Genomic DNA, 22145 nt, shown 5'->3' with positions numbered 1-22145 from the left:
CTCACACAAGTACAGTTGAAATTTGTCATTCTCTGGATAATGTCAGCTGCTGGTGAAACTACTGTTTAGATCTGTAAACACTGTTCTGTGATTACTAATAACTGTTACATTTAACTATGTCTGGAATCATTCTTGTTTCATTAAATTGTCTTAGATCTTGGAAATAGGCAGTATCAAGTTGTTAAAAGACATTAAATCAACAGCTATTTATTATGTGCCTACTTTGTACTAGAATTGTAATACATATGTATTAGATGACTCCACCAAGCATGTCAACATGCTCTTGGTATAATTAATTTTGATTATCTAGTTCTGGTTGTGGGAATATTTTAAGGGTTAAAGTGTTAATGTTAATGTGTTTGTTTGATTAATTGTCAAAGTTCAGGAACAAAATAAAAGACCTAACAAATTCGTATTTTTAAAGCTTCTGCCAAAAAAATTGAGACCAAGAAGAGTCCAAGTTAATGGTTTAAGCAATAATAAAAAGAGCCTTAAAATTTACAACTTTACATTGTTAGAGACCAACTCTTGCTGAACAAAAATTTTAAAAAATTCTACGTGATGTTGCTCTAGCTTTTTTATTGACATTTTACTATAAATCAAACACTTCAGATAAAAAAAAATGATAAGCAAAGCCAGATTTCATATAAAGAACAAAAAAAGTTCAACTTGGTCGTAATTGTTTATAAAGTTTTATCTTTACCCTTTTTTATCTGGACAAAAATATAACATCTATATTGGATGGAAGTTTCAATCATTTAAATGGGAAATAGACAGTCAATTTTTAGTTCTTGTACAATGCGTTTTTGCAACAATCGGCATAGACAATGGTATCGTGGAATTATTTTATTAGAAGATTTTGTAGGTGGACATCACTTATGCCATTTATATGGCAGTTAATTAAAAGTGCACATAGTTAACACCTCTTCATTATGCATTCAACATCCACAAGATTTTTTGCTTGAGCACAGTTATATTACTTTTTACTCCCAGAACTATTATGAGTATTACAAGTTAGGGCTCATATTTTCTCATTGCCCACGTCCTCTTCAAATCTCTGTCATTGTCAGTTCACTCATAACTTGCCTGAAAATGTGACGTTGCGGGGATGTAAGAGTTCACTACATCCCAGCCCCTTGCTCAGTACTTTATTTTCACCAACTCTTCCAATCCTCATTACAACTCCACAAGACACACATCACCCTCATGTTAAAGATGGGGAAACGGAGGTAATGCCGTTAAACTATCTGCCCAAAGGTGATAGTAACTGAGTTGAAACTCAGCTTCAAATGACGAAGATTTATTGTAAAGAAGATAGTATCGTGTTTAAGAGAAATAAAGTATGCCTCTGACATAATAGTACCATAAAGAAAATCATTAGGTAGCCAATGTGAGATGCATATCTGTTTTTGCATGCCTTGGAATGGAAAGAACTGTCCACTACCTGGAAATAAGGCCTATGAAATTAAAACTGAATAAAAGGTATTAATGAAAAACAATACAATCTTCAATTTCTGTAAGTGAGGAAATATAAGAGAAAGATATTTCTATACGTGTATCCGCATCTATGCCCATCTATATTTTTATATGATTTCATAAACCCTAATACGATTTTTTAAATTTAAGAATTACCAAAAGTTTTTTTCAGACTTTCTTATTGTTTACGTATACCACTCTCTCTCTGCTTACTCCTCAAGGTCTTTGTAGATGAGTTGTTACCAGAATTTTTGAAGTTGTTCAAAGAATACTCCTGTATTTGAGTTGATTTTGGCTGTATTACATGAACACATATGTTAATAAAGTAATATTAATAAGTAGTGTCTCCTTTGAACTTTGCAAAATTTGATATGGAATACTAGAGACTACATGTTTCTTCCAGATAGTATATGAAGAAAATATATCAGAATGATGTAACTAATGTAGATTTTTTTAAAGGCCAGGTACAAGTAAAACCGATATGCAGTGGGCAATTGAACAAAAACTCAACTTATTCTTTTTATGTATAGTTTCAGTTTATGCTGAAAAATATGCAAATAGGTACATGATTAAATGTAACTTTTACTCATCTTTGACCACTCTGTGGCAGAAAATAAGTTACATGTAAAACATTTCTAGACCTCCAATGAGAAAATCTACTGATTTGACAATTTAAGGTACACAATGTAAGGGGTCAGTAGGAGGTAGCAGAACTACCAAAGAGGTCAAAATGCTAATTAGAGAAGAAGATGTGGTATAGACATACAATGGAATATTAGTCAGCCATCAAAAAGAATGAAATCTTGCCATTTGCAATGATGTGGATGGAGCTAGAGAGTATTATGTTAAGTGAAATAAGTTAGTTGGAGAAAGACAAATACCATATGATTTTATTCATATGTGGAATTTAACCTCTACTTTCTAAAACATTTGTTATATTAAGTATAATTATAAGGTACAGAGGCTGACCTGCATTTTTAAAAAGTTTAGAATTTTGATATTTAATTGAATTTGAACTGAACTGAATTTGAAATTATCCCTGTAAGTATAATCATACCTAATATATATTAAGTGCTCAATAAATGCTCACTGAATAAAACCACCACAAATAACTTCCAAGGTACAATTCATTCAAAGTGAATATAAAATATTATTAATATTAACCTCATCTTCAAAAACAGAACCCTTAAGAAAAAAGAGAGATTGTCTCTCTTTCCTTCTAGTTTTGGCCCATAATATACTAGAGTTCTCTTTAAAACATACTTCTGAAGGGACTATAGCCCTGCATGAGAATAATCAGATTTAAAAGCAAGGTCACCTTTCACAAAGTCTTACAAATTGAAAAACTGAAATTTGTCTTAAAGAGGACAGTTGCCTAACATGTTATTCCTTCATTTTTCCCATCATAACATTTTACATTTGTAACATCATAGATTTTACTAATTACTTTCAGGATAACCTATTCATTAAATTACCTTGTAGCTGTATGTCTATACCTAGTTTCCTCTTTAGTGTCTTCAATATTAAATTTACAAACAATTTCTTTCTAAAAAGTAAATATCTAGCTAAGGATTAAGCTAAAGATCATTTCCAAGTACACCCTATGAAATGTTGACTGGGTTCTTACTAGGAAATTTTGTTTGTTTGTCTTTTCTCAAGTTAAAAAAATATATTAGGACATCAAGATACCCACTACTTAGTATTTATAGTAGAATATCTTTAAGCCAAATTTTTATAATAGGCATGTTGAGTTTCAGGATCACTTCTAGCTTTTTGAAATTCAACTTGATTTTATGAAATAGCTGTCATTTCTCATCGATGATGGGGTTCTTCTGATCTTTACTTGGAAAACATTTGAAAGAAAGGTTTATTTTTTTTCCCATCTCAGTTGACTATAATTAGCTAAAGTAATTAGAGACAATTTGAAAACATTTGAAATCAGAGTCAGAAGTATTATGGTGTGGAGAAAATTTTCAGTTACAAACATGATTGTCATACTATAAAATATCAGAAATAATAGCTTCCATTGCTTTTTAATTAGGAAATTGTCACATACAAAGTTTTATCATTCTATTTCCAGGATTACGGAATTCTAAAGCTATCAGGACTCTTGGGTCTCCTTTATGTTTGTTTTTTCTTTTTCCATCTTTTTTCACATGAGGGCAAAAATACATATTTATATATTTATCTAATTTTCCATGATATCTTCTAAATGGACAAACCAAACCTGAAATATCTCATCCAAGCTCACAAAAATACAAGTGTAAGAAATGGGATTCAGATTCAATCTGGCCTACCCCAAATTTCTTTCCTTTATTCCAGGCTGCCTTCTACCTACTAGATTTACAAAGGAGTTGTAAAGGACTTAACTAAGGTCACAAGCTGGTGAGGAGCCACGCTAGGATTAGAAATCTGTTTCCCAGTCTCTTAACACATACTCTTACCAATGCCACACTGTCTCTCACTGTGTTTAAAAATGCAACTGGCATATTAATCATTTCTCACCTCTGGACTCCATAATTCCAGTTTAGTGAGAGCTATGCTACACTTTATTAAAATCATTCCTGGGGCACCTGGGTGGCTCCACTGGTTAAGTGTCAGACTCTTGGTTTCTATTCAGGACATGATCTCACGGGTGGTGAGATCAAGAGCCATGCTGGGCTCTGCACTCAGCAGGGAGTCTGCTTGAAGATTCTCTCCCCGTCCCTCCCCCCACAGTCTCTCTCTCTCTCACACACACAAATAAATAAATCTTTAAAAAAAATAGTCATTCCTTAGTTAATTATTTTCCTTAGTTAATGACATAGTTTTATAGGCTGGAAGTAGCCTCTAAAACTTAGAAGAAAGAGAAAAAGAATGATGGAATGACATTCTCTTAACAATTTGAGGTCTTCTTATGCTTTTCCTCAATTCTTCTCAATTGCGAAATTTTTTTTGCAATTTTCCTCACCCAAGCATATCTCCTAGCCTAAGAGGCTGTGTGTAAAATAATACTAGGCCTTAATTTGGGCCAAGCTGTAACTCTTTAAAAGAGAAGAACAGTGAGTTCAATTTACTTTTGTAAAGATGTTTTATATATATATGTGTATATATATATATATACACACATATATATTTCACATAATTATATATATTTATACATATAAATATTTATCTATATTTGTATATATAAATAAATATTTATATATGAAACATATAATTTATATAATTCTTAAAATATACATAATTCATACACATATATAAGTTATTATATTCAGAGAGTAGTAATTTAGTGCATGCATATATGTCAATTATCAATTTACAAGCAACGAATACACCCTTCATTATATGTTTTGTGATAAAAGAATTTCTTTAAGCATTTCTCCTTTAAAGTGAGAAAAATGTTAAGCTTTCTCAATAGAGGGTGCTGAAGGGACACTGTTAGAAGAAGAGGTTTTGCAATTTCTGGCACAGGTGGCCTTGTGGGTTCAGGACCTCTGATGCAGCCTGCCTGAGCCACAGTCCCAGAACAGGATTCGTCTGCACCCCCGCAGCTTCAGTCTAGCAATAATCTGTGTGCTATCCTCTCCATACGAAAAACAGGGAAACCACCTTAAGCCTTATCAGTACCCATTCTCACTGCATGCCTATGCTACCAATTGCTCATTACTTGCTCCCCTCCCTGCACTCCAGATAATTGCCTATTGTTTGCCCAGTAACTCCAGACCAACTCTGGTCTGGCCAAACCAGGGAACCTGTCTGCTCTCTGGTGGCTGAACCACACCTTCTCCAATGAGGTTTGAACCTCTTCCAAGTTTGTCCTTCCTTGGGTGCTCTCCCGCAGCCCTAGGGTACCATGTAGAGTTTCTTTATATTTCATAGCTGATATGGATAATATTTTAGTATAGATAATAATACTTAAACTTTCCTTGTTTAACCTACTGTATGATAGCTGTCTTCTGATTGGACCCAGACTGTTACAGCATATATTTATATAAATTATAAACTCCATGAAGGCCAGAGATATACCGGTGTTGCTCAGCACTCTCTCACCTGTGTGATGCACTGAGCCTTCAAGAGCACCCCATAAATATTTTTGATTGAACAAATGACAGGATTTGCTTTAACTAGGTTGGATCCATGGGCATCTGAATCTCATGATTAGTTGTTTGAAAGACTTACCTGGAAGAAAACGCTTACTGTTTGGATAGATTGTATATATCAGGATTCTGGACAGATCAGGTGCTCTTAGAAGCTCTGGCAGATACTGTTGACGGTCTATCAAACAGTTAAGGTTTTACCCCCCTTCTTTGTCAGAATATCCTGCCTCCCACTATGGAGCAGTAAAATGTCAAATACTCTTTTCCTAGTTCTTATCTGACATTTCCTGCTCCATAGTGGAGCATATTCATTCATTCATTCATTCAGCCAGCCAGTCATCCATTCATTCACTCATTACATAGATATTACAGGGCCTGCATGCCAGGGAGCTGTTCTAGGTACCTAGGATACTACATTAAATTCGCTGACCTCCTGGAACATACATGCTAGCAGGGGAGAAAAAGAATAAACAAAAAACATAAAAGAATCAGTAGGACACTGTTGTGGCCAACAAAATCTGAAAGGAAGAATGATTAGTACTACTGAGAGAGATTTTCCTCCCTGCTAGAGACCAAGCCCTTCAAAATTCTACTTTACTTTCAAACTACCTGAAACTAGGCTTCATTTCTAATTCAGTCTTATTTTGCATTACTTTACTTTAGTAGGTGCAAGCTCTGGTCCAGACATACTGTTCAATGTTCAACAAACATATATTCATATTTTATCCTTTGCTTTTGTTAAGATGGCTTTCTTCCACTTCTTTCGTTACTTACATCCCAAATGTCATTCCAGGTACAAATCAAATACTTTGCCTCTGAGAAGCCTTTCTCACGCACTTTAACTACTTTAGCTGCTTCACTTGTAAAATAAATACATTTTTCCATATTCAGAAAATTCAGTACCATATTAAAAGGGCTTATATTTCAAGAAAATGTAGATATACTTCAAGAAGAAATTGAATTCAGGCTGATTATGCACTATTACAGGGGTACTGTGGATTCTCAATCCCTAGCTAACTCTGAAAATGTAGTATGTTCTAGAACGTGCAGAAATTATTAGGAGGGAGCAACTGCGAAACTAAACTAGGTATCTAGTGAGCAGTGATCATTTAGTAAATGAATAAGAACTACATTAATTATGTTCTATTCTTGCAGTTAAGCTATTATATGTTAGTGCACAGAAGCAAGATAGCACTGGAATAAGAAAAGATAGATTCAAGTTGCTGCTTTTCCTTGCTAAATTTTTTGGGCCAGAGGCAAAGTAAATAAACTCTGAGTCTTATTTATATTAGCTTAGCTGCCAAAGGAAAAAAATTAGTATAAATAAGAAAAGATAATTAAATGTGTAAAGCTATAAATTGTTATAATAAAATTATTATTATAATGCATCCTTTATTTTAAGTATCAAATGGAAAAATTAATTGAGAATACCAAATCATTCAAGGAAATCAAATATTTTGTCTAAATATTGTCTAAATGAGGAATTTATTTGCATACTCATTTTGTAAACGACATTTTAAAAATAAGAATGTGTCCTCTTTCATCTTTTAGATTAGAAGGCCATGTAGCAGAAGACTATCTTGGCCTTTTAAAAGAAAGCAGAAAGACCTAAAAGGAAAGGGAAGAGAACTTAGGAAATTCTCTAAGACAGTATTGCTTGAGATGACTGGCATGATGCTGAAAGTACGCTGTTCTGGTATTATCTGACACACAGAGAAGAAGACAATTCTACTTTGCAGTTGTTTAAAATTATGCAACAGCAACATAAAACATTAAACAAAAACAGTATAACCAGGTACTTACTATATGCTAGGCAATGTATCACATGATTTACCTATATTTTTACTCATTTCTTCCTCACCAAAACTCTATGAGATAGACATTATTATTCCCATTTTCCAGAGAGTTAACTTGTTCTTAGAGTTAAGGTCACACAACTTATGTGTGATAGTGGAACTGGGATTTTAAACCTGACTTTATCTGATTCTACAGAATATATGTTACAAATATTATAGCCATAGAGAAAGAGAAATATCTAGAAAAGTTCAAAGGCTGAATGAGTTTTATAGCTGCAGCCCGTAAACTACTCTCTAGATTTGGCTTGCAAAGCTAAAAGAAATACTTCAGTTTTAATAAGGTGACAAGTTTTTTAAGAGAGAGAAAAAGCTGGAGGAAAAGGGGCTTTCAAAATACCAAAGCTGTACGTGGTTGGCCCAGGGCCATGGAGGCCTAAGACCCAAGTTTGCTGGTGGTTAAAGTTTTCTATGGATATTAGGCTACCCCAGGTTTTTTAGTTAAGAAACTATTAAGAGTAGGTTTCTTATAAGCTGAGCTAGTTAGCCCATTTGCTTAGGTACCAGCGACTTTAATAGCTTACTTCAAATGATTCTTCTTACGGTTATGTATAGGTGGCAATTATAAAGACTATTTATTAAGTACCTGTTTTGTGCCAGATATTGTTTCAAATGCTCCACATTTTATCCTAACAACAACTCAAAGTAGGTACAGTACTTGTCTTAGCATTCCTATTTTAAGGATGAGGAAATTGTCATGATACAAATTCAGGCACACTGATGCCGGGAGGCATTATATTATACAGATGTACTAAACTAGTAACTACAATAATTCAATACATGGTATTTTATTCACAATCATTCTGTTATTGGATAAAAACTATATTTTTCTAACATGGCTTGTCTTAAATTGTCACTTAGTGAACAGATTTAATGATTTAGTAGTGTTTGTTAAAATGTCATTTCCTGACAACCAATCGGAATTAGTGAGGGGAGCCATATTACAGTGCCTTAGAGAATGTGTTGTTGAATCACAATGGTGTATGTCTGAAACTAATAATAACACAGTATGTAACTATACTGAAATTAAAATAAAAAAAAGACTATTAAAAAATTAACTATATAATGATCTTATATTCTCTAAAATCTATGATTTCATGTCACGTAAGTGAAGGATAAAGCTTGTGCATTTTAGAATAGTTGCTGATTTATTGACTTATTTATGTTTTCATAGTCAGATGATACATTATAAATAGAAACTTTGATATTCTGTAATGTGACAAAGCAATTTGTTTGTTTTGTACACTGCTCCAAAGTGATATGAGTTCATAATATGCAATGCTTAAAATGGAGATAGCATTATTCGTTATTATGTGTGACGCAGCTTGATTACTTCTGAATATAATGTATATTTTGAAAGCTGATGTAATTAACGAATTATGTTAATAATGCAAAAATTTTATATTAGATTGATAATTTTACTTAATGAATATACCTAAAATATAAAATGTTTCTTTCTTAACCATATTGACGAGAGCAACCTTTTGTGATCAGTTTCTATAATCGAGTAAAGAAAATTCAAGCATTCTAAGAACTTAAAGCCTGGAAATATTTTTGAATTAGATATATCAAAATCATTATTTCAAGACCAAATTAAAATTTATCAAAATGAACTTGCATATATTACTGGATTTAAATGACTAGACTAATAATGACACATGCCTGGATAAAAAGAGAATCATTTCTAAGTTTTCATTTATCTGTAGAGCACCAATTTGGATAATTTGAATTTTTCACATTGAATCAAGTATTGACTTTATGGGGTGCCTGGGTGGTTCAATTGGGTAAGTGTCTGACTTTGGCTTGGGTCATGATCCCAGGGTCCTGGGATTGAGCCCCACGTCAGGCTCCCTGCTCAGTGGGGAGCCTGCTTCTCCCTCCCCTTCTCCCTACCACTCCCCCTGCTTGAGCTCTATCTCTCTCTGTCAAATAAATAAATAAATAAAATCATTTTAAAAAAAGTATTGACTTTGTATGTATAAAACTATAATATCAATGAATAATAAAATTTTTTCAAAAAAACTCAATACTTGTAATAAAGTTAATATGTGGACTTTTGAGGTTCGCTATACTTTGGGGAAATTAACAAAATATGATACCAAATAAAACATCTTTTATACTAATATACCAAAACATTTTAGAAGATATTTCAAAACCTCTAGGGTATATGAAGAGTTTGAAAAAATTAGACTCTATTACCACAAGATACAAATATTTTTAAATGTTTATTTTTTTCAAGGTTTATAACCACAATGCAATTCTTGTTAAAATCATATTAAAGATAATAGATGTGTGTGACAAGTTTATAAGTGTAAAAAGTCATAATAAATATAAACTGTCATCTATTCAGCAGAAATAGTTTTTAAAGCAGGGTCTTGACAGTATAGTATTATTATCTAAAATCTGCTATTTTAAAAAGTTTCTTTTAAAGGTTAAGGTTACCTACAACATCAATTAAGTTGATGACAAGAGGCCAAAATACACTACTTTGATATATAAATCCAACTTTTTACAATTAGCCAAAAAAGTTCCTTTAGAATTAAATGATCATATAATTCAATATAATTCATGGCTGGTGGGGGAGTAGAGCACTGAGTCACAGAATATCATTAAAATAAAAATTGTTGCTGTTAATTTTGCAAATAATTTAATTTGGTTTATATCAAAAGAAGACATTTAAAGAAAGAAAAAATTCAAATACACACTTCAGGCAGTTCTGGTTGCTGGCATCCTACCCCTTATCTATAAAAGAATGCTTGTTGGCCTTATGTTCCATCAATTCGTTTGCGATTTCTAAATTAATTCTGAAGGAAACCACAACTTACTTGAAGATCCCGCTGAGTGTCTGTGTGCCTGATTTTTTTTTTCTTTCTTCACAGACAAAGCACTTCCACTGGTCATGGAAAAAAGGTCTAAATCCGTGTCTTCTCTGCTTACAAGTCTTGCCTGGGAGCAATGGGAGAGAATGTATACAATCATGAAACAAAATATGGCATTTTCTGAATGCAGCTCACATTACCCCAAATAAACAAACAGGCTCTGTCAAACAACCTTCTTCAAAATGATACCACAATCCTTTACTGTTGCCCAGGCAGAACAAATGCACTATGTCAAAGCATTTTTTGCAAATAAGAGCCGATTTTAAAATTGAGGTTTGCTATTTGAGTCTGTACAACAAAAGAAAACATTTTAGTACAGTAATTTTGATGAAAATCAATCTTAAAGGCAACTGATGAAACTTTAAATAGCTTAACATCACTTATTTACCAAGTATATTATTTAATTCTTAATTGAATGTTAGAAATGTCATATTGGATTATTTTCTGCAATATTTATATTTTACCAGCTATAAGTATTAGGCTTCTCAACAATGTTCCTCAAGTGTCTTTCATCCCGCATTTGTATACTACCAAGTCACAAAAGATCTCTACCTTCTCATTAAAACCATTTTAATATAAAGATATTATACATTAAGTCTAATTTAAGGGTGATGGTAAATATATAGAAATTTCAAGATATATTATTTTAAGGACATAGGATTAAATAATTTATCACATCTAAAATTACCATCTGAACTTTTATTACTACCTTGGACTGAACTTAACAGTTGAAAGAATCACTTCTTGCTTACAATATATTATTTTACATAATGCTTTATATCATTAAGTACCAATTTATCAGGATTCAACCCTGAAGTAAGGGTAAATGCCATGAAGGAAAGCAAAGCAGCCTCAAAATAACTGGGATTTAACCCAAACCACAGGATGCTTGAACTCCTGTGAGAAAGCACTGTCCTAATGTTCGATGTGAGAAAAATTTAAGTAGAGCAAAATAAAGCCATAAGACCTTCACTGTGCTTAAAAAGCTATCCCTACATGATGGGCTACAAAATCTCACGAAAACAGAATCTAAAGATCATTCTCTTCCAAGTTCAGATCTTTACCCTTCTCCTTTACATTCCCCTTCCCAAATTCTTCCCACTGTCACAGGCATGAACTTCTCATTGTTAAGTAAGCAAGTTTGCTATTGCTGAATTCAAAATAGAAACCATTCTATGTCAGTCACTTTTTGATGTACCTAGCTAAGTGATACAATTGTATTGTCAAAAGACCTCAGTAGAAAATAGTTTAAAAATGAAATAAATAACAATTGGCTTCCAATTTATACTTGTAATTCGTATGAAAAAAGTTATACATTCTTTCTGAACTTTATTTCAATTAGTGTACAAAAACACATATCTATTATCTTCATTAGAATAGCTCCATCAATCCTAAGACTTAAGAAGAACCAGTCAAGGATAAGGGGGAAATACCAAAGAAATACTACAGTGTTGGTGAGATCAGTTACAAAACAAGGAAAAACATGTTAACAACACAGGGACCCTCCTGCTAGCTAAAGAGGCTTTATCTACAAGACTCAAGATTTTAAAATCAGGTTTTATTTGCTTCAGTTTGAGGATACAATTTCATTACATCTACTTAAAAGTAGAAATCCTGGTCTCTTCCAAATATGATGATACCTACACGTCAAGAAAATATTTGTGAAGCATGCCTTCCAAAAATTTCATTATCATCTAACCATTGACACCCAAAAGGTTGTTTCTTCTGAAGTAGAAAGTAATTAATATCAGTTACTAAGTAGGTCAGATTATTACAGGGAATCAAATTTAGAAGTGAAACTTAACAGGAATAAACAATTTCACAATGGTGCCACCTGGCAGCTTAAATGCAAATCTAGACGTTTTATAAAGGGGTTAGTTATAGGTCAGTAGGGGATCTGACACAGCCACATATGCACTAGTACTCCACCACTATTTCTGAAAGCATTGGCTTTCAAATTGAATACTATTCTTCCTTTTACTGCTAAGATGAATTTTCTTTATGATTTCTCTTTGTTTTTTTTCTATATCGTGCAAAATGGATATATTTAAAAACTGAATATGACTGACCATACTTTTAACACTATTCTACAAAAAAAATGTATGTTTAGGGGCATCTGGGAGGCTCAGCTGGTTAAGCATCTGCCTTTGGCTCAGGTCATGATCCCAGGGTCCTGGGATTGAGTCCCGCATCAGGCTCCCTGCTCAGCGGGGAGCCTACTTCTCCAACTCCCTCTGCCTGCCCCTCCACCTGCTTGTGCTCTCTCTCTCTCTGTCAATAAATAAATAAAATCTTTGTAAAAAATGTATGTTTAAATCTAAAGCATTGTGATATTAAACATTTTGTATGGTTATACCACAGTGAGCAGTTTTGAGACAATGTTAGATAAGAATATTCTTACGTGCAATTTGATAGCAAATATTTATTAAATAGTAATTTTGCAAAATTTTCATATATCTTTGTTTTCTGAACTGGTCACATTTGTGGATCCCACCTGCAAAGTTTGTAATATTTCCCTCCCCATATTTTTTTTTTAAATTATGTTCAATTAGCCAACATATAGTACATCATTAGTTTTTGATGTAGTGTTCAATGATTCCCCCATATTTTCATAGTGAAATGAGGAGCATGAATTTTTGAACATGACTTCTAAGCATCTGGATCCTGATTCACCTCCAACCCATGCAAATTAATTAAAAATACAGAATCTCTGTCATTTAATAAAGAACAGGGAATTCCTCTTCTGCTTTTTCATAAATAAGATTTTATTAAACACTTTATTTATAAAATTTCAGAAGTTAAGCCATCCTAAATAGCACACATAAAAATAAAAACCTATTTCGTTATTATCTAGGTTTTTTAAAAGAGAAATAAAATTTATAAAGCAAAGTTCATTTATAAGCTATTTTGTAAGAGTATTCAAAAAATGTTAAAATATTATTTTCAAAATTAATATAAGTGCTGCCTCTTTTCCACAACTTGCTATTTTCACTGTGCATTATATTTGGGAGATCTAGATTTAATTCATTCATTTTGCCCCTCAGTTTATAATATGTTATCATCATTGTATAATATAATATAATATAATATAATATAATATAATATAATATAATATAATAAGGCAGAGGCCCCATTATATAACATATGTGAGCATGGAAGGCACTTTAAATGTTTTATAGAGCTATAATTTACATCAATGAAATGCATAAAACTTAAGCATGAAATTCAATCATTTTCAACATTTTTATTTTGAAGTAACTTAAAATTTCTATAGAAGTCGCAAAAACTGGTACTGAGAGTTCCCTGTATAACTTCCAGCCCACTTGCCCAGTGATATATAATCAAAGTGTGATTCATAAAACCAGGAAATTTACATTGGTGCAGTACCATCAGTAAGCCACAGACCTAATTAAGACTTCACTAGTTTTCACATGCACTATGTTTTTGGTTTGTTTATACTTCTATGGCATTTTATCATACATATAAATTCCTGTAATATCACCACAACCAGGATATAGAACTATTCCATTTTCCCAAATAAACTCCCCTTCTCTCATTTTAGTCATATCCCTCTTCCTAATCTAATCACTGACAACCACTCATGTTCTCCATCACTATAATTATATTGTATGAATGTTATGTAAATGAAATCAGATAGTATGTAACCTTTTCAGATTGTCTTCTTTTACTCAGTATAATGTTCTTAAGATCCATCAAAATCTTTATAGATATCAGGTGTTTGTTCTAGTTTGTTGCTTTTTATTCCTTTTTATTATATGTCCATTCATACGTGCCACTGTTTGTTTATCCTTTCGATCACTGAATAAGATTGGACTTGTTTCCAACTTCTGGTTATTACAAATAAAACTACTGTGAGCATTTGTGTATAGGTTTGTGAATGAACATAAGTTTATTTCTCTAAGAAAAATGCCCAGGAGCAGAATTGTTGAGTCATATAAGTGTGTATTCAACTTTATAAGAAATCAATGGTTTTTTTCAAGTGGCTGTACATTCTCAGCAAATGTATGAGAAATCCAGTTGTGCCACATATTTGTCAGCACTTAGTATTGTCAGTATTTTATTTTAATCACTCTAATAGGTGTATAGTGATATTATATGGTGGCTTTAACAATTTTCCTAGTGATTAATAATGTTTAACATCTTTTCATGTGCTTATTTCTATCTGGATAGTCTCTTAGGTGAAGTATCTACTCAAGCCCTTTGTTCATTTGCTAATTACAGTGTCCAATTTAGTTATTTTTTACAGATGACTACTGTGATGGTTCATTGTATGTGTTGACTTGATTGGGCCACAGGGTACTGAGATATTTGGTTAAACATTATTTCTGGGTGTGTCTTTGGGGGTGTTTCTGGTGAGATTAGCATGTGAATCGGCAGACTAATTATACCAGATTGCCCTCTCTGAGGGCCTAAATAGAACAAAAAGGTGGAAGAAGGGAGAATTCATGCTCTCTGCTTGACAGATGAAGCTGGAACATAGGTCTTCTTCTGTCTTAAGACTGAAACTTACACAATCGGCACTTCCAGTTCTCAGGCCTTCAGACTTGGACTGGATCTTACACTGTTAGCTGTCTTGGTTATCAGGCATTTAGCCTTAGACTAGAACCTATACCATTGGTTCTCCTGGTTCTCAGAGTTTCAGAGTCAGACTGGAACTACACCACCAGGGTCTCCAGGGTCTCCTGGGTCTCCAGCTTGCAGATTGTAGGACTTCTTAGCCTCCATAATCAAATGAGCCAATTCCTCATAATAAATAATACACAATTTCTTATAATAAATCTATCTATAAAATCTCTTTATACACACACACACACACACACACACACACACACACACACCTCTCTCTCTATTCTATGGATAGATAAATAGACCAGAGGGCCAATGGTGTAGGTTTCAGGCCAAACCTTAAAGTCTTGAAATCAGGTAGTATGACTCTTCTTACTATTGTTTTTCAAGATTGCACTGGCTGGGGCGCCTGGGTGGCACAGCGGTTAGGCGTCTGCCTTCGGCTCAGGGCGTGATCCTGGCGTTATGGGATCGAGCCCCATGTCAGGCTCCTCCACTATGAGCCTGCTTCTTCCTCTCCCACTCCCCCTGCTTGTGTTCCCTCTCTCGCTGGCTGTCTCTATCTCTGTCAAATAAATAAATAAAAGCTTTAAAAAAAAAAAGATTGCACTGGCTATTCTAGGTTCTATATATCAATATAAAGAGATTTTATATAATATTTTATATATTAGATATAGATAAATACAGCTACGGGTCTCCTACTGATTCTGTTTCTCTAGTGCCCCCTGACAAATATAACTAGCAAATGGCTCCCTTGTACCTCTTTCCAGTAATTTATCCTCAGAAGCAACAACTGTTCTGATTTCTTTCACCATGGAGAAGTTAGTTTTCTCTGCTCTTGAACTTAATATAAATACAATCATACAGTATTTTCACTCACTCTATTGTTTTTGGAATTCACTTATGTTGCTGTATGTATCAGGAGCTCATTTCTTTTCATTTCTGAATAGGCATGCCATTGTAAGGATATACCACAGTTTATCCATTCTGCTGTTGATAAACATTTATGTCGTTTGCTTTTTTGTTTGTTTTTGGTTTTTATCAATAGAACTGCTATGTAATTTTCATACAGGTTTTTATGAAGACATGTGTTTCCATTTCCTTTCAGTAAACATATAGGAGTAGAATTAATGGGTCATAGAGTAGGAGTACCTATAACTTTATAAAGTGCCTATTTTCCTAAATGGTTTTATCATTTTCACTATACCAGTAATACATGAGAGTTCTAGTTGTTCCATATCTAGTTCCATATCTCGTTGTTCTACTTGTTTCATTGTTGTTTTAATTTAAATTAGTGTGCATATTAACCATTCAAATATTTTCCTTTGTGAAGTCTCTCAAAACTTCACCATTTTTAAATAACTTGAGGTATTTGTCTTTATATTATTGATTGTGGGAGTTTTTTTCTATATATTCTGGCTAAAAGACTTTATTAGATATGTATATGTGATACGTATTGCATAGTGCATTGGGTGTTATACGCAAGTAATGAATCATGGAACTTTACATCAAAAACTTGGGATGTACTGTATGGTGACTGACATAACATAATAAAAAATTTTTATTAAAAAAAAGATATGTATATGTGGGGGAGGGGTTGTTTGCATGCAGAGGACTGTGGAGGGCAGAGAGTGGGAGGTGGGACGGAGAAAGAAGGAGAAGGAGGGGGAGAGAAAGACAAAAAGACAATACAAATTTTTCTCCCAGGATGTGATTTTACTTTTCATTTCTTTTTATTTTCTGAATTATGTCTAAGTACAAATGCTTTAAATTTGACATACAATTTATATTTCATGGTTTATGCTTTTTGTGTTCTATCTAAAAAAATCTTTGCCTTCTCCAGGTTTTTGAAATTGTCTTGCTTCTTTCTTTGAAAAATTTTGTAATTTTAGCAGTTACATTTAGTCCCATAATTCATCTCAAATTCATTTTTAAGATGTAGAGTAGGAATCAAGATTCACTTTTTTCCCTGTATACAGTAGTCCAGCACTACTTGAGAAAAAAATTATTCTTTTCCTCTTTTAATTGTTTTAGAAACTTTAAGGAAAATCAACTAACCTTATAAGTGTAGTATTCTCTGTACTCTGTATTATTTTCTATCTTTCTGCACATAACATGTAGTCATATTTACTGGGGCTTTATAGCAATTCCTGAGATCAGGTAGTGTGAGTCCTTTTTTCAAGATTGTATTGACTATTCTAGATCTTTTGCATTTCCATATGCATTTTAAAATTTGTCCATTTCTACTACAAAGCTTTCTATGGGTCTATCGAATTTATAGATCATTGAGAATTGACATCTTACAATTTGAGCCTTTCTACTCATGAGTATGATATATCTCTTGATTTTTTTAAATCAGTATTTGATAGTTATCATTATAGGAGCCTTGCACATCTTAATGTTAACATTACCCTTAAATATGTTTCTTTTTTTACATTGTGGTGAGTAGAATATTTTTAATTAAAGTTTGTTGCTAATACATGATAAGGCATACAAAGACCTACTTTAATAAATTCTGACAGATTTCTTTCCAGAATGACTGTACTAGCTTTTACTTTCATCAGCCGTACATCAGTGTTTCCACATTATTGATAGCACTTTGGATTATCCAATTTTCTAATTTTTTTCCATTCTGATGAGGAGAGTCATGCAACTTCTTAGTTTTAATTTTTATTTCTCTATTTTATGTAAATGAGCATCTCTTTATATGCACTTATGCATTAGTCATAATCCCCGTAAACTGCCTATGTATGTTTTTTTTCTATTGTATTTATATTTCTTTTTCATTACGTTACCTGACCTTATATTATTTATTTGCAGAAGTTCTTTTTATATTCTGATATTAAGCTATTGTTATGTCTGTAATCTGTCTGTTAACCTTTTCTATAAAATCCTTCATAGGAAGTAATATTTAATTTAAAACAGTCAAGTCAATAAAAAATTTTTTTGCCATGTAGTTTGTATTATTTGTATCTTTTAAGAGAGTATTTCTTTACTGTTAAGTTGCAAATATATTCTCAATTATTTTATTTGATCAATTTTATAACTTTGCATTTCACATTTGAGTCTTTAAACTTTCTAAATTCCATTTGATTATTACAGTGTGTATGGGTTATATACAGCTCTGCTTTTCAATGCTAGTTTACTGAATTCTATTTACCAAACAATTTGATCTTTCCCATCTTTGTTATATATCATATTCCAATATAGTCACAGGTCTATTTCCGAACAAACTATTCATATCCATTGGTCTATCTGCACCACAAAGTTTAGTTTTATACTAAGACTTTGTATCTTATGATGCAAGTTGGCTCTTCTTTTTCAAAGCTGACTTATATAATATTGGGTTCTTATTCATCAATACACATTCTAGAATGAGATTTTTCAGGTTCCTAAAAAAGCAGCTATAATTTTGGTTGGAATTGGTTTTACTTTATAGATTTATTTGGAGACGGATGACACATTTTACATGCTAAATTGTTGCACCTATGAACAATAAACTTACTGAGTATAGTGCATATTACCATATGCCACTCAGATCACTTTTAACAACTGAGTCAGATTCTCCCAGCTGCTGAGAAAGTGCGGCTCTTAGCTGAATACCTCTTCAGAAACTGTCCTTAGCTGAAGATGGCTGCCTTGTCCACCACACCCTCTTCTGTGGAGATGCAGGAGCGTAAGAGCCTGCCCCTCTTGCCTCAAGCTGGGACAACTTGGAAGGGCCTTCACACCACTGAAGCTCACTTCCTCTGCTGCAACTCTATTACATTTTACCTTTTCCCTCTGCTCAATTATGCTTCTTTCACCCCTCAAAGGAGTTGTTTCTGAAAGCCTTCTCCAACAAATGTCCTGCACTCAAATATAAGAATCTCAGAATATGTTTCCTGGAGAACCTGAACTAGGATTGTTTTCTGCAGAAAAATCCTGGAGTTTTGGGGGATAAATTTAATTCGCAATATAATTGTCTGGATCTATGGCATGTCTTCTGATATATATTTAGAAATAAGTAAAATGATGTCTTATTTTCGTTTTTCTCATTCTTGTCTGCCACACAGAATACTTCAATCTTATTTGGAAGACAGAGATGTTATCTATTAGCTTCTTCAAAACCCAGAATTCGAATGTTTTATTATATCTTATTCTTATTCTTGAAGGTTAGTGAAGAGTATTCTGGATAATATTTATATCTATATTATGAAGAAGTAATTCCACTCTCTTTTGGTATGCATTGTTTCTGCTATAATGTCAGCTGCCAATATAATTATTATTCCTTTGTAGATAATCCTTCAATTCACTATGTCTCTTTTTTATGGTGTTCAGTCCATAGTTTATTTCAATGGTAATATTTTATATAGACAGAATTTGTGGTAGGCTTATTTGCATAGTCATAATGGTTCTAATTAAAATTTGATCATTTCTGTTTCATAATTTTCTATCCTTTTATTATGGGTGTTTTCCTTATGTCTTGGAGGAAAAGTGACAGCAGTTGAAGGTTTTTTTTTTTTTTTTAATTTTACTTTCAGTTATGGCCTGGTCCCAGTTATGCAATTATCTGCCTCTAGTTTCCCAACATGTTCTCAAGACTCTGGAAGATTTCTACTCTGAACATTCAATTAGTCCAGTATCTTTTTGACATAAGTCCTTAATCCCTTCTCCTATCTCCATTTACAAAAAAACAAAAAAATGTATTTCTGTTCTACTACCATTTACTTTGTTTTTGTATTCACCTGTACCTCTTTGATATCAAAAAAGCATTTATCATTGCTATGCATTTGTCATATATTTGAATATAGTATAATATAGTGGGATACAGAAGAAGATGATTAATGTCAGAGCATTAATTTCATAGAACATTTTTTTCTTTAAGTAGGCTCCATGCACAACATAAAGCCCAGTGTGGGGTTTGAACTCATGACCCTGAGATCAAGAGTCAGATGCTTAAACGACTGAGTCACCCTGGTGCCCCTCATATAGAACCATTTCAATCTGAAATCTGCCCAGTTTGTTTTCATTCATTTTTGGAAGTATAATCATTCGATGTTAATATCAGTTTCTTTATCCTGGCATTCCTTGGGACTTTCATATTCCCCGTTCTTGCTTCAAAGTGGCAACTCAACACTCTGTGTGCAATTGTTAGTAATATGCATGGTGTTAATACCTTGAAGTATCAATTTTCCTAGGGCAATCTACATGCCACTCTGCCAGATGAGTTTGTATTAAAATGCAAGGAAATAATTGCTTAATGATTATTTCAAACCTATGCATAGATTCTATAAATATTTTCATAAACACGCTAATTTTAGCTATTGCCCCTATTTTGCTCCTTTTCGGGGAAACTCCTTGAATGAATTGTTCATGAGAATCATGAATATAATTGCTCTGGATACCATCATACTAGATGCATTAGAAAGTGCATTATCTTTTTATGCTAAATTCTACTTGGCAAGCTAAATTATAATGTTTTCTTGGTGAATGTAGAATCTGAGCAAGGAGTTTAATTGGTTGATATAAATGGAAGGTGTCATAAAGTTAGGGTCACTTGAGGCGTCCATTTTCACCTGCCAAGGAGGCCACACACTTCTGTCGTTGGTTAGGGTACCCTATTCTCTGGAAATTTCTGGAAACACACTGAAAATTTCTTGTTTTGTGGGCTCCATTTCTCTAGATTCCACATTGGCCATTCTCCTTCTGTTAACATAGTCTTCCTTCTAATAGCATATAGTACAATGACTTTAGCAATGCACATACAGTGCTCCAATAATTTACACTTTATTACTTAGAGTGGTTGAGTTCACAGTTGCTTGTTAATTTTTATCTGCTTTGATTTTCTAACTTGTGAGAGTATATTTCCCTCTGTATCCTTTTAAATATTTAAAAGGATAAATACTTAATACTTAATATAATATAATACTTCATAATTTAATACTTAAATACTTAAATATCCTTAAAATACTCTTTTAAAATATTCAAGTAAATAAGTTCATTATGCAATTCCTGTGCAGAGTCATGTTATTTTAAATATGGTAGCATGTTAATATTTTTAAATGTACCATATAGAATCAATATTTTAAAGTAATATCAGATTTTAAAGTTATATTACAAGTGAAGAAAACATGTTACTATTACAGGTTATTATTTTAATATATAGTATTTTGATATTACCCCTAATAGATAGAGTTGTGATATTTTCATAATTTATACTAATTATGGACATATTTTAAAGTGCCATTTACTGAGGATGTACAACATTTTTCTGTAACTTTAAACACATTTCTTACCACAAGCTGAACTCTTCCACCATTAAGTACATCTTGATCTAACTCAGGCAAGAAGTGATTGCTGCATAGTGACAAAAACAAAAATTATATTATTATATAAATATAGAGGAAGACTATGAAAGAAATGTGCAGTGAAAAATTTGGGAGAAATTAGCAATCAACAGAATGGAAATAATAGTTTTATTAAATTAGAGTATAGGCAAGATATATACAAATTTACATGTTTCCACAGTCATTTGAAAATTCACTTTGACATAAAATTTAAATTTCTAAATAACATTTTAATGCCACTCTTCTTTGCTAAACAGAAATATATAAAGAGCAAAAATTTGAAAGTATCAATGATAGTTAATAAATTACAGAACATATAAATATTTTATTTACGTTTACTTAGATATCTTACTGTCTTATGAGAAAAGCAAAGCTTTCTATTTTTAAAATATCTATAGTGTGTTAAAGCATTATACTAATGCTCACCATTAATTTCTGTTTAAAACTAAAATACTGACATTTGGCTTTTCCAGAACTTCTGTTCTTGAAAATAATTTTTCTTGAAATATCACTACTTATTCCTTTATATGTTTTTCAAAAGAGAAAGTGCATGAAGAATTGCCTGTTGTGTCATATGTTTACTTATAACTTATTTAGGAGTAAGGGATATTATTAAAGGTTTAAGTATATCTAGAATACATCCTGAAGCAATTTGCTTATATTTTTCACATTATCTATCCTAATACTTTTAAATCTCTGAACAAGACCTCTTATATCTGGTTAAGATAAATGGTAAACTATGGGTTGCATTATATTTGTTTATAGTTCTAAGGATGTCATCCTATGAATTACACTAAATTGATTGATACCAACGTAAAAGACATTGTGCTTGTATTAATTAGAATACTTAGTAAAATAAAAAAGTTCCCAAATGCTGATTGCTTTCTTCCTATTTTCTTTGCTCACAATGAAATAGGACAAAATAATCCAGATTATAAAATA

General features: G+C 32.5%; 1 protein-coding gene across 1 annotated transcript in view; it reads right to left on the bottom strand.

Moving 5' to 3' along the window:
• Nucleotides 1–10201: 10201 nt before the first annotated feature.
• LRRIQ1 (leucine rich repeats and IQ motif containing 1) overlaps nt 10202–22145 on the bottom strand; it is a 171682-nt gene continuing 159738 nt past the window's right edge. Inside the window, exons 24-25 of the mRNA XM_008687657.2 lie at nt 21153–21213; nt 10202–10354 (exon numbers count right to left, since the gene is read on the bottom strand). Of these exons, the coding sequence (XP_008685879.1) occupies nt 10202–10354; nt 21153–21213 (214 nt within the window). The remainder of the gene's footprint in view (nt 10355–21152; nt 21214–22145) is intronic.

This window comes from Ursus maritimus, unplaced genomic scaffold (genome assembly GCF_017311325.1).
Source record: "Ursus maritimus isolate PB19 unplaced genomic scaffold, ASM1731132v1 scaffold_21, whole genome shotgun sequence".
Lineage (NCBI taxonomy): Eukaryota > Metazoa > Chordata > Mammalia > Carnivora > Ursidae > Ursus > Ursus maritimus.
Note: the sequence above shows the minus strand (reverse complement) of the source record. Positions and strands in the feature narration are given on the sequence as shown.